The sequence below is a fragment of the Lupinus angustifolius genome, chromosome LG16 (genome assembly GCF_001865875.1).
Source record: "Lupinus angustifolius cultivar Tanjil chromosome LG16, LupAngTanjil_v1.0, whole genome shotgun sequence".
NCBI lineage: Eukaryota > Viridiplantae > Streptophyta > Magnoliopsida > Fabales > Fabaceae > Lupinus > Lupinus angustifolius.
Genome location: NC_032024.1, coordinates 8867929 through 8882702, shown reverse-complemented (window position 1 = coordinate 8882702; position 14774 = coordinate 8867929). Strand labels below are relative to the sequence as shown.

The 14774-nt window shown below is 33.6% G+C and overlaps 1 protein-coding gene across 1 annotated transcript; it reads right to left on the bottom strand.

Moving 5' to 3' along the window:
- LOC109328990 lies at positions 3860 to 13762 on the bottom strand. The gene is made up of 2 exons (XM_019562646.1): positions 12619 to 13762; positions 3860 to 3871 (listed from the first exon to the last, which is right to left on the bottom strand). Exon 1 carries the CDS (start codon positions 13706 to 13708, stop codon positions 12629 to 12631), a length of 1080 nt encoding a protein of 359 aa, XP_019418191.1. The 5' UTR covers positions 13709 to 13762; the 3' UTR covers positions 3860 to 3871; positions 12619 to 12628.

Sequence of the window (14774 nt, the reverse complement as noted above, 5' to 3'; positions counted from 1 at the left end):
TATGTGAAATCAGGTGCAACCAGCTCCCTTAATGTCCTCTCACGTGGGATTGGAGGTGGTTCAGCCATATTTTCAGAGTATGCAACAGAATGCACAGAAATAGCAGAATCAGTATCACTATCAGGTAGATTAACACTAAGATGAAAAGACTCACTATCTAAATTTAAATTCCTAACTTGTCTAACCAAACTATGAAATGTTCTATCAATTTCAGAATTTCTTGGATGCAAAGAGTTAGGATTTCCCCTAAACATGTATTAAATGCATCAGTAAGAACCATGTAGGGCAGTAAGTGAAATATATGTTAAGTTTCAGTGATCAATCAAAACTTTGTATCAATAAAATCCTAATACCATAGGAAACATCCACAAAACATTTCAGGACAAAACTCAAAGCCTAACTAATTTAATTAAAAGCAACAAAATCAAAACAATTGGAAAAATAAACTTGTAAAATAAATGGGTTCTTCAAACGCAGTGTGTAGAGAAACAATCATTCTATCCCAAATGCATATATAATATGTCCAATTCTGATTAACGGTTCCAAAGTTATGCCCAAAATATCATCATTTCCATATGCACTATCAACGTCATCCTTTCCACCATCATCCTTGTCACAATCATCATTATTATCATTGTGTCACCTCCACCATTCCACCACAAATACCACTATTGTCACCATAAGCTCACAATTATTGCCTCAACTACCATTATCACCAATATCATCATCACCACTATCACCATTATCACTAATGTCATCGTTACAATCTCATGCTGCTCTCGTAACTATAAGTCTAAGTCTATAACCACCAAATCATGTCATCACCACCATCATATCATTGTCAATATCATAACCCTCATCCTATTAGCATCGGTGCCAAATTTGATCGAGGTCGTACCCGATACAAATAATATAACAATTAAAACTACAGTACAAGGAAGTGACTCCTAGGTCGTTTCCTAAGGATTATCTTTCAAGAAAAGCTTCAAACACCTTATACCCACACACACACAAGGGGGTTTTTGTTGTTGGATAGTATGATCATAAATTAAATTCAGAAACAGTAGTTAAGCAATATAATGAAACTGTTAAATCCATTTGGTTCGTGAGTTCACAACTCAATCCTCGGTTTCAAAAGATTATTTTTAGATTCCAACCATTAACTTCCGAATTTGTTGAGAATCAATTAACTAAGCGATAATCAATTTAAAGTTCTAGAACCTAAACCTCTAACTAAGCGAAATCAGTATAAGCATGAAAAGATTAACAAATTCACACGAACTAAGCATTCATGCATTAGAGAGAGTAAATCAACTAAGCGAAGATAAGCGCATAAACCAGTTTCTAACATAGAAGAAATCAACAATAAAGAAACCGAAAATGCATTAATAACAAAACCTCAAGAGTTGTGATACATTACCAAAGGAATTTAGTCTACAAGTTTAGCCCTTCATTGAGTGGAAGAAAGAAACCGAAAATGAAGAAGATGAATCAAAACCGAAGATGAAGAACATGTGAAACCCTAGTAGAGCAAAAGAGGAGAAAACGAAATTCTAAAATGAGTGAATGTAGAGAGTGAGAGTGGAATACGGGTTCCCTCTTTTACAAAGAGTAAAACCGTAAATGGGCCCTAAACAATGGGCCAAAAACTAAAACCGAATTTACCAATAAAAACTCCCAAAATAAAAATACAATCTTCACTTTAACACATATCATCCACTTCCATAATGCCCAAAATGCCATTAGTGCCAAATATGATCTGAAAATGATAATAGATTTCATGAGACTAAATAATCCCAAATTAACTCATTTTAGGAATATTAGTCCAATAAAGTCTAAAACACTAAACCATGTGAAACAAAGTCCATTAGGCACCAAGAATCATCAATCATGCTAAATTAAGGTTATGATTAGTGTGTAATATATTATTCATCAATAATGTCACTACCTTTTGCATCTGAGAAAACCAAGAGATAGGAGCACATGCAACCATAAACATATACCCCATTATACTCTTTCTATCTAGGATATCTCCAAACCAATCTAAATCAGAATAGGCCATGAGATGTGAACTAATCTTTTCATCTTGATGAGGAAAAAAATGCCAAAGTCAAGTGTTCCTCTTAGATATCTCAATATCCTTTTGGCTGCCAACATATGAGAATGCCTTAAATTTCTCATAAACCTGCTAACCACACCTACACTGAATGAAATTTCTGGTCTGGTATGGCAGATGTATCTCAAGCTTTCCATCATTTTTCTAAATAGAGTTGCACCTACAACAGCTTCTCCCTCACCATTATCCAACTTCAGATTCATCTCAGCTGGAGTTTCTGCAGGATTAAAATTCACCATGTTGAATTTGTTTAATACTTAAAGTAGATACTTATTTTGGTGCATGAATAACCTTCTCTTGGTGTGTTGAAATTCTAGACCAAGAAAGTTTGTCAATCTTCCTAAATCTGTCATTACAAACTCACCCTTTAAGCTTCTTTTTTAATCAACAATTCCCTGTTGGGTGCTACATGTTATTAGCAGGTCATCTACATACAAGCAGATAAATAATGCATCACAACTCCGGTTTATTGATTTGATGTATACACCATATTCTACTTCACATTTCTGACAATCAGATACATAGAGGAATTTATCAATTCTTTTATTCCAAGCTCTTAGAGCTTGCTTCAATCTATATAGTGTCTTATTTAATCTGAGCACCTTATTCTCATTTCCTTTTCAAATGAAACCAGGTGGTTGAGAAACATATACCAATTCCTCCAAAGGGCCATTTAGGAAAGCAGACTTTACATCCAATTGCCACAAGTTCCATCTTTTCCAACTAGCTAGAGCTACTATAAATCTTATTGTCTCTAATCTAGCCATTGGTGCAAGCCCTTCTTTCTGAATAAACCATTTAGCTACAAGTCTTACTTTGTGTTTAGTTATAGTGCCATCAGGTTTTAGTTTGACTTTGAAGAACCACTTGACTTTTATTGGCTTTTTCTTGGCTGGTAAATCCACAATTCCCAAGTGTTGTTCTTCTATATGGATTTGATCTCTTATGGCATGGCTTCTCTCCAAGTACTACTGATCACTGCTTCTTGAAAACTGATAGGTTCTGTATCAGCAAACAAGACCATGTGTTGCACAATATCTCCTTCATGACTCACTGATAGCCAAGGAGGTGGATTCCTTGCTCTTGTTGATCTTGTAATTTCTTGTTGATTTGAGGTAATTGTCTTTATGTTTCCCTCAATTGCCACTAGATCATTAACTTCCCAATCAATGTGCAGCTTTGCCAAAGGAGTGTGATTTTCCCTTGGTCCTTTCAATGAATTTGCTTCATCAAAGCATACATCCCTACTGAACACCACCTGTTTTATCTCAGGATTATACAACTTGTAGAAGTTGTGTTGTTATAGCCTAGGAAGGTCATGGTTTCACCTTTATCATCAAGTTTCTTCCTCATTTGGTCAGGTATGTGTCTATAGCAGAGAGATCCAAAAATCCTCAAATGTTTCACAGATGGTTTGACACCTGACCATACTTCCTCATGGACTTGACCATCAAGCCTTTTAGTTGGGTATCTGTTTAGAATTGGGGATGGCAACAAGCACGAGCGGGTACAAGTAGTAGCTACCCCCTACCCGTTTGAAATCTGGGGTCATTAACTGTACCCGTCCATACCCATACGGGTACCCACGTGCAGGTATTTCGTGGATATTTTTGGGTACATGCGGGCATAGTGGCTACCCACGGGTTTCTGCATTATAAACAAATTTCTAATTCATACTCAACCATATAGGGTGTTGAACTGTTGGGTGTACCACCAAATTCAGTAATATAAATTCAACAATTCAAATTCAACATTCTTTCCTAACATTGAAGAGTAATCATAAAAATTCAATTGTTCATACAAAATTAAAAATTTAAACTACTTTCAAAATATAAAGCCTTCAAAAAAAATGAAATAAAAAATGCATCCATTCATTCCCTTCAATAGCACTACCTTGGTTAGTTAAATCCAATCAAAAATCAAAAAAAGAAACATAATTTTTTTAAGTGGTCTCAAATCACAGCTTAAGAACGTTACTAACATCAAAATATTTCAATATTATACCACATCGAATGATGTCCAGTTTTGAATTTGAAGAGCCTGCAAATACATAATAACTTCATTTAAAATTTATATAATGAATCTATAAAAAATGTAATTAAAAGTAATAGACAATATTACCTTTCATGTCTCATCTTCGCTAATCCTGGAGACATATCAATGCCTCTACGGTATCTGGACACAATCTACTACTAGGATGAGGAGTAAGAATCCGACTTCTAGTACTAAATGAAGATTCTGAAGCGACAGTGGAGATAAGAATTGCAAGTAAATCTCTTGCTATTCTTTGCAAGGTTGCATATTTTATCTCATTTACCTTCCACCAAGTTAAGATGTCAAACTCTCCACCTTGATTGTGTAATACTCCAACCTCTAATTATATGTCTAGTTCTGACCTATGGTGTGTTGTAGCAATATTTTGCTCAGAAATAAAACTTTGATATTTTGCCCTTCAATCAATATTCACTTGAAAAAACACTTTCTTTACCTTTCATTTTAATCTCATACTCTTTTACCAAATCTTCACAAATATTTTTCATCTTGCTCATTTCATGAACATGTTGCTATCCATAAATTATGGGATAAAAAAATTCTAAAAAATATAGTTTGTATCTAGGATATAAAACAACACCAACAGCCATCAAAGCACTTATATCACCCCAATACTTATCAAATTTGGCATACATTACTTCAACCATTTGTTGAATAACAAGGTTAGTAGAGTGAAACCAGTCAAGTAATGCCAATTTAATTTCATAAATTTTTGGAAAAATGACATTTGTAGTTGGATACAAAGTACCAGAAAACACTAATGTCACATTATAAAATAACTTCAACCTTTGACAAATTTCATTGGTCATCTCCCATTCATCTTCACTCGGCAATGTTTTATATTGATTTTCTCTTAGTGATAATCTTTGGAAGACATCTCTATATATTAGTGCCACATGAAGCATCAAGAATGTAGAATTCCATCTAGTCTTACAATCAAGTTCTAACTTTTTGTCATATCGAATGTTTAATTTTTCACATGTCTCCTCAAATTTCTCCTCTTTTTTTTGGAGTTGCCATCCAAAAGCTAACATTATCTCTAACTCTCTCTATTACACTAGAGATAACGAACAACCCATCCTTCACAATCAAATTCAATATATGAGCAGAACAACGCATGTGAAATAACTGCTCACCCAAAATAAACGATCTAGGTGAAATCATACACAACATGCACTCAATCATTCTATCATTTGTAGTGCAATTATCAATGGTCAGAGTAGACAACTTCTTATCTAGGTTCCAATCCAATAGGCAATCATATAAGAAGTCACTAAGAGTTTCACTAGTATGATGAACATGCACATATACGAACCTACCATTTATCAAAAATTAAAGCAACAATGTCACCAAAACAATTCAAAAATAATAAGCATTATGAGAATGTTAATAAAGTTTAGCATTAATACCTCATAATTCGACTTTGTAGAACCCATGAGTCGTCAATAAAGTTTGTCATGACAGCCATATAGCATTTATTTTGGTTACTAGCGGTCCACATATCGGTTGTAATTACAAACTAACTTTGATTTTTTGAAATCAAAGTCATGGTATTCATTTTCTCTTCATTATACATCCTTGTGATATCATCATTCACTATGTTGCGAGAAATCCCTTTCAATAAAGGTTGCAATGCACCACAAAATTCCTTAAATAAGACGCGGTCAACCATGGACATTGGGTATTCATGAAAAATTATCATCTTCACAAGTGTCCGTCTTGCAACCTCTTGGTTGAATGCATACGAACCAACCAACACTGATTCAGTACCTTTTTTGCAGTTTTAAGATGTGCTTACTTTATATGTTAATTTGAACGACGTAAACAACTTTTAAAGTGATTATGCATGTGTTTTATTTATTGACTTGAATCTCCCAATAGTCGCTTGCCACAATAATTGCAAGCTACATTCCAATTTCCATCTACCCTATGCCTCTTAAAATGATTCCAAATAGATGATCTTTGATGTGGTTGAACTTCTTCAACATCATTTGGACTTGAACAATGAGTTCCATCTTGAATCGATGAAATATCTATATTCATTGGAACTGAGTTTGATTCACCAACATTAGAGGTATTGAGAACTTGATCTTGCCCAATAGAGGTTTGCTCGGTAGACATACTATAAAGATACAACATGAAAATTATAATTTAGTAGATAATTAGAGGCATAATATGCAATATAGATAACACAAATTTTAAAAAATCATAGGAACGGTGAAAGCATAAACTTAGTGGGGTTCCAATTTTGATCAGAAGCTAATTTCCCCCCTTACTATTGTCTTTTATTTTTGCAGACAACTCGAGTGGGGTTCTTCTTTGATGATGAGTCTTTGGTTTGTTCTCTTCTTACATTCCAATAACTTTGTAGTTTATGTTTGTTATGCTATTATAGAAAGGAAGGGACTCCTGGAACTTGGTCTGCATGATTTAATTTCCTAGAATGGACTAAACATTTTTTTGTAGTATTCTGCAGCATAAGTCATGAATGATTGCTAATTTATATATGTCTTCTATTATATCAAATCATCATCCAATTTCAGTTACAAATCATCATCCAATTTCAGTTACAAATCATCATCTGATCTCAATTCCAAATCATAATCTATAATTTCATCTGCATAATATTTGTGTTTGCTTGTCTTCATGTAAATGTATATATCTACCCTTCATAATAATTTTTGTAAGCAGATTGGGAGCAGAAACAATAGCTAATATACATAAAGAAATAGTTCATAAAGTAAATTTTATTTAAGTTACAAAAGTTAAGCCTCAACATTTTGTTTATTGTTTCTTGCTACTTTGTTTATGACACTATGGTGGAAAGATCTTACCCTTACGAATACCTTGGGTCGGCTCTTGTTGCAATGGGACCTGAAACTTTGTTATTTTTCATACCACTAAATTGGAAAGCATTTTATTATGGTGATTAAAAACCACTAAAGGAAATAAATTGAAACATACATATGTCATATATAAGAAAAGCAATTGAAGGAATGAATGAACAAAGAACACCTAAATGAGGTCGGAATGAATAGAACACGGTGTACGTGAGAGAGAACTTAAAATACAATGATTGAAGAGAGAGAAACGCATATACATGTGCTTGAAAATACTCTCAAACACACTGTTGCCTCTCCTCACTTGTCGTCGCTGTTGGTTGCAAGTTGAAGGTTTTAGAGAAGGGAATGAGAAAGAGAAATTATGTTTTTGGGAAGGAAATGACCAAGAAAGGGGGTAAATGGGTTAGGGATTATAGTTTTACTGGAAATATGGTAAATGGGTTAGGGAATAGGGATTTTGTGTTGTTAGGGAAATGTAATAGTGTATGAATTTTTATTAAGAGTAATATGATAATTACACAAATACCGGGTACCCGCGGGCATGGGTACCACAATATTTGTGCCCGCCCGAATGTGCTATGGGTATTTTAAAAAACTTGTTTGTAAAATATGCGGGTACCCATTTATGACCTATACTCGTGCCCGTGCGAATTTTACCCGCGGGTACGGGTTTTTTTGCCATCCCTATTTAGAATGTAGGTTTCAGTAGATGTAGCTTCTCCCCAAAAATCATGTGGGAGTTCCATGCTTCTTAGCATGCTTCTAACCATATTCAATATGCTTCTAACCATATTCAATATGCTTCTACTCCTCCTCTCAATTATCCCATTGTGTTGAGCTATGTAGGGGGCGTCACCTCATGCACAATTCCATGTTCCTTGCAAAAGTGTTCAAAATCTCTTGAAGTGAACTCTCCTCCACCATCTATCCTTAGTATCTTTATGTTTTTCTCTAATTGCTTCTCAACCAAGACTTTGAATATATTGAATACTGAGAATGTATCACTTTTGGCCTTCATCGAATACAACCATACTTTTCTGCTTAGTTCATCTACAAAGGTGATGAAATACTTGCTTCCCCCATAGAGGGAGTGTCAAATGCGCCACACACATTAGAGTATATCACTTATAGGAGTTCATTTGCTCTGGAAGGTGTGTATGTACTGAATGAGGATCTAAGCTGCTTATCTGATTTGTAACCATCATAAGCAAGATTGGTTGATCATCATTTTCAACCTCCACTTCTTCTTTAGCCATATGTGTTTCATTGTGTTGCTTAATTGCCATCACTTTAACCAAGAGGGGCTTTGCATTCATTTAAGAAATGGTTTGTTCTACCACAATTGAAGCATCTCACTTTCTTTCTATCTACTGATTTTCTTCCACTTTTCCATTGATTGAAACGTCCTCTTCTAGTTGAACCTTCTAGTCTGTCATGTTCAACTCTAGCTTGACCCCTGTGTTGGAAAATTTAGTGACTTCCATTTCTGAATTCTCTTCCTCCACCACTTCCTCGAAATCCATTTCTTCCTCCTAAGCTCCTTCTACTTGTGAAGTGAGCTTGTAGAGCCTGATCAACTAGTTTTCAAGTGGATCTTTCAATGATCCTTTACTCATGTGCCTCAAGAGATCCTTGAAGGTCCTCAACCTTCATGTCCTCAACTTTCTTGGATTCTTCAATTGGCACTACAATATGGTCAAAGTTTGGGGTAAGATTGCGTATGATCTTCTGAATAATGGATTAATTACTGATTTTCTCTCCACATGCCTTCATTGTGTTGGTCTGTGCTACAATTCTGTTGAAGAATTGAGCCACCGTCTAATTCATATCCATATGTATCAACTCATATTGGCGGCTAAGAGTGCCTCACCTTCTTCAAATGATCAACACCTTAATTGCAAGCTTCAAGAATCAGCCAAGTCTCCTTCAAATTTTCAGCACCAGAGATCTTCTCAAAGTGTGCTTCATCTACACACTAATGTAGGAGGAACATTGTTTTGCAATCCTTCTTCTTGTTCTCCTTATGCACCTTCCTTTATTCATCTGTTGCACCTTCAGTAAGGGTTGAGAAATCTTGATCTACAATCTCATTTACTTCTTGATACCCCATTAATATCTTCATTTGCACTCTCCATTTGGTCCAATTCTTGCCATCAAAATTTTGAAGATTTGGTGGGAAATTTCCATTGTTTTGTCCAATTGATTTTGAAGATGTTTGATGATGATGTTGAAGGTGTGTTCTTGGATCTTTTCCACCTTGCTCTTGATACCAGATTTGTTGGAACAAAGAAAAGAAAGAATTGAAAACAGAAGAAAACAGAATGAATGGAAATGAATGTGCAGAGAATAAGATAACAAAAGATGATTAATGCAGAGTAACTTGTAGCATAAGAAAAGTGTATGTATATGTGTATTGAATGAGTTTATATTGATTGTGTATATTGTTCTACAAATGAAATGAATCATAAGCTATTTATAGTAAGTCTTAACCAACTTAACGGAATTTATCGCGACTTAACAACTAGGACAACCTAAATCAGATACATGTTAATTTTCCCATATCCCTCCGCTATCATTAGAAGATGAATGAATTTGAGGAAAAATTGGTCTATCCATAAAAATACAACTAAATTATAAAAAGTGGGGGAAATATTGAATCATCTTATATTTCAGTTATATAACATCTTTAAAAAAGTACAATGATTTTCTTGTGCCATGATATAAATTAATGTCACAATTTGAATCAATATCTGTGCTTGCTTAAGAGTTACTTTGAATCAATGTTTGTCCTTTGCTTAAACAATAATTGTTGTTTTTGCTTACAAAATCAATAGCTAATTCTTCTTGCCTTTGCCTTTGCTTAGTGGTCATCTTTGCAAGGAATGCTTACAGCTTCTCTGTCTTACTCTCATCTTCATCAAAATTAACAATGTCAAGTGATACACTATTCCTTTTCAATTTTCTGCCAATTACCCCCAACATTTTCTTCTCTTTGTTGAAGGGCTAAAAAAATATTAAAGGTATAATTATTCTATGGCTAAACTAACACAAAATGACAGCAACAGTCAAATCATTTGTCCATGTCGTAGCTTTAGAAGCTGCTGCAATGGGTAAAAATTTTGGGATTACACATGTGATTTTTTATTATGGAATAAAATAGTAGGACCAATTAATAGTATTGGGGTTAGATTCCGACAAGTAATAGAAAAGAAATTAAGAGTATTTTTTAATTAAATAAATAATAAAAATTTAAAAAAAATCTCTCTTTACATGAGAGGAATTTATTTCATCTCACAAATTAAAAGTTCACGTAAGAGTATAGATCATCTCGATTGCAGGAGAAATAAGTACTATTTTTATACTAGTTTTAAGGATAAAAATATTATTATAAGTATAGGTAGAATAATATAATTGGCATTTTATTTTAATTTTTGTCTCGTTTTGCACCGTAGTTCTCTCTGCATTACTTTGAGAGGAGTATGGTGAAAGACATTTATCTTGTATCATGACCCCAACTGCACGAGCTAAAAAATGGCCACTCTCCTTGCTTCTACACAGATAATAACAATATCACCCTTAACTAAAATTCTGTCCAACATGCTCGTACCAGTGGTGTAAGAAGATGTCATGGCATTAAGTAAGCGTTAATTTAGTAGTGTAACGTCCTACCAAATTTCCATATAAAATAAAATGTTCAATTCCTTATAATAACACTTGTTATAACGGGTAACCATACATCTTAGTTATAAAAAAAATGTTAGGATGTAGATCCACCAAACCATCCTTTAGTATTTGGTGCATCTGCACCATAAATTATGGAATACAAATCTCAGTTCAGATCAAAGGTATTTACTGAGATTGACATTATTCCTGATTTGAATGACAACTTTTAATCAAAGTATACATCTTGTTTGACAAATTACAAACCAATTTAGCTCAAGATAGAAAAGGTACTTATCATCATAAGTTTGTTTTTCACCCAATTCAACTTTGGTAACAAATATCCTGGATCACATCTTTTGTCTCACAATACTGTATTATTCCATGTGCCATGATATGTGATTGGTCAGAAAAATACTTAATAATTAAATTTTTAACTTAAATATATATTTTTCAACCAATTATAACCCATAATACATAAGGTGGCACAAAATGTAGGAAAAAAGATGTGTTCCCAAATTTCCTCTCTATGGTGCTAATAAACATCCTTTCTTCAACAAACTGACACCAATGAAGCAAGTTTTCTTATTAGATAAGTTTTGAGAGGCTTAAACATTTGGTTGAGGGTTTCAGTAAGTAAAATCTACATGTAAAGGAAAACATGGCCACTGCTCTGTAGCAGTTGTAAGCTAGCACAAAAGTCCACCCGTAGTTGGAGAATGATACAATTCCTACAATTACAGCATGATAAGCTTAACCTTGTTGATTAAGTTCCATTAAAAAACTATATGGGAAAGCATTTCATTTGAGAGTATAATTTCTATACATTATCGGCATAAAATATTTATACATTGTCACTGTATCATCTATCGTTCATTTATTGTTCATTTATATTACTTTTTTTTTTTAAGAGTCGGTGATGATGATTAAATATGAATGATGGACGATGTAATATATGTTTATAACCAACACTTACATTGTCAACACATAATTGGGGTTGAAATCAATATCTAGAGAACTTCTTACAAACTCAGAGTATTAAGTACTATAATCAAATTGTAATTTGTCCATCTACAACCACACACGATATAGGCTCAAAAAATAAAATATTATTAAAATTAAACAAAACTGCATAGAGGTGTTGGAATTCAATAAGCTTTGGAATACCATCATCAACTATCTCACCAATCTTCAAATCAATGTGGTGAAAAGTCGAACTTAAAGCTTCATGCAACAAGCAAATATGAAAAGGGCAGCATTGTGTACGATACTACAAGGCTTCTAACTCTTCTACCGAAAATGTTGTTTCCAGGATTTGAACCCATGACATTCAGGTCATGAGGGTAAACAACCTTGTCAATGGTAATCCTCATAACTCTAAACAGCTTAAGAGTGAATATACTCGCGACCCAACCAAACTAACAAACAGATGCAGAAGTGGTGGATGGGGACTTGAAAGTATTTATAAATAACTGTAAAATATATGATATATATGAAAATAAAAGTGCTGAAAAGATGTGATTACAAGCAGCAAACTAGCATTGCTATCAGTATCTGTAGGAACAACTCCATAAAATACAAGGTTTGAAGAAGCAGGCAGTATGTACTAGACCTTCTGATAGACAAAATAGTAAAGTTTAAGTCCACAGTTAAAATCTTCTAAACCAAACTCATTACAAAAGTGTTGGTCATTGGGAAGCAACAAATATACAGATATGTGCTGTGAAATGTACTGAGTAGTGTTTCTGAAATCTTTTATAATGATCAAATTAGACACAGCTTAGCAAAGAAATATGTCATTCAAAAATAGTTGAAATCCTTGCTAAGAAAAGAGTATAACAAGCACTTCCACTGGCATCAAGAAACGTAACATGGATGAATTACAGTTTTACACAACAAAAAAATTGTATTCACTACCTAACAATATGATAAATAACAGATGCTAACTTCTTCCTTTTTATCCTCCTTTGTATAGCTTTAGAAGCTGAAAACTTTCCGCATTGAAAGCTTTCACATACTTTTCAAGGAAAATCTCTTCGGACAATACAAAAGGTGTATATAAGCTGGCATTCTTCTTTATCAAACCTTGACTGAGTAGATACTGAACCACGGAAGCCCTGGGAATGATCCTTTTCTCCAAACTATATCCAAAAACAACTGGAAACATGGCAAGGTACGAAGAATTCCATCCAAGCTGATTGACCCAAAACCTGATGACTGCATTAATTTTCTCCTTAGATGTCAACATACACCGCGGATGCCTCTTGAATGCAGCAGCAATTGTTTCTTCAGACCACCCCCAGCTCTTAAAGGCATCAACTTTTTCATCCCATTTCGCTTTGGGCACGGTCGCTTTGGCTGCCAACGCTGCAAGAAAACTCGATGTCGAAGGATCAAACCCCAATTCCTTTACTTCATCCACAGCTTTCCTCAATTCATCAGAATGAAATACACAAGCTTTCATACCAATAAAGTAAAAGTTTGAGTCTTTCACTCCTTCATCAAACAACAATTCCAAATTCTGCTTCACATGATTCTTCTTTTGTAATAAATCAGGCCAGTTGAGGAAATAATGAAGTGCTTTCTCATCAGATTCAAAAAATCTTCTTATCAAGCCATACATAGGGATTATGTTATTCTCAAGGCTTGATAGTAGTAAACTATGGTTCTTAGTAACAGCAAGCACAATTTCAGAAGAGGAAGCACCTTTTGAGGCAAAAAATTCAAACTTTGGCATAAAATTTTTATGGGGATCGCTCGAAAGCAAATGGGGTGTCTTTGTAATAATGCTACTGACCTGAGAATCAGAAAATCCATGGCTTTTGAAGAAAGCAAGAACTGAATCCGGTTTCTGTGAGGTATTGAAACGAAGTCGTTTTGAAGCTTTGAGAGCAGTTTCTGAAGAGAACCCGAGATTGTTGATGAGGTAGGAGACAATGAAAGAGTGTGATTGTGAAGTTTTTGTTGAGAACTTGAGAGAGATGATACCATTGAGGTGGAGAAGGAAGGGCTTGTAGGAGTGAGATTTGAACATCATACTATTGCTCTTGCTTTCGTCAAATTGCGCCCCTCTTCTCAAATGAAAATAGGTGGGTACGGAATCATAAAGTAAAGTAAAAAACAATTATTTTGTTATTAAATTTTAAATTTAAACATATATTTTCCGACTAATAAAAAGAAGAGTAAATTACACTGATACCCCCTGAGTTTTAGTAAAATTACACAAACCATCCCTCACTTTTTACACTTACACAAACCTCCCCTATTTTTAAATTTTCATTACATTGACCACCCCTGCATAAGAAATAAGTGTAATCTTTTAAACAAAAAATGTGATAAATGCAATTAAGTTAAACAAAACATGATATATTTTGGAGACACGTCCAAATAATATGAGTTAATATTTCTTTATTATTTTTGGTTCGTTACACTATATTATAAGAGCGATTTAAACAATATTTCTTTAGAACTGTTCATTTTGTAACAAAAAATAATAAAGATACATTGATTTGTATATTATTTAGACTTGTCTACACAATAGGTGTAGAAAAGTGAAAAGTGATTTATATAATTTCACTAAAACTCAGGGGTGTCAGTATAATTTACTCTAAAAATAAATATTATATAGAACGATATACTTTGTTTGATGTAGTAAATGATAAATGTTGATAGAGTGAGTACTGGGCCTGGTGTAAATGATATATAGAATGATAAATGTAGTAAAAGAAATTTTAACTTTTTCTCACCAAAAAATTAATTAAATTAGCGTGGTGTAATTTTTTTATATATGAAGTCATATATGAAAATGAAAATTATTGTGATCCAAATTTGCTTTTTAAATTTTAATTTTTACCGGTTCAATGGGTAGTGTCGTGGTGACTACCAACTCAATCATCCAAAATTAATTTTACTAAATAAATTACTTGAAATAAAAATGACTAAATAAAATTAAATATTATTAAATAATTGTTGATTTAGACCAGCTATTATTTTAATTATTTAAAAAATAGATTATTTCACGTCAACAAGTCTTCACACCTCCAACACATGTTTGATACACATTTTTTAATATTGAACACACACCAACGTAAGTCTCACACACA

Coding starts and splice junctions, on each gene's coding strand:
- LOC109328990 (XM_019562646.1), bottom strand. CDS start 13,708: ATGATGTTCAAATCTCACTCCTACAAGCCCTTCCTTCTCCACCTCAAT.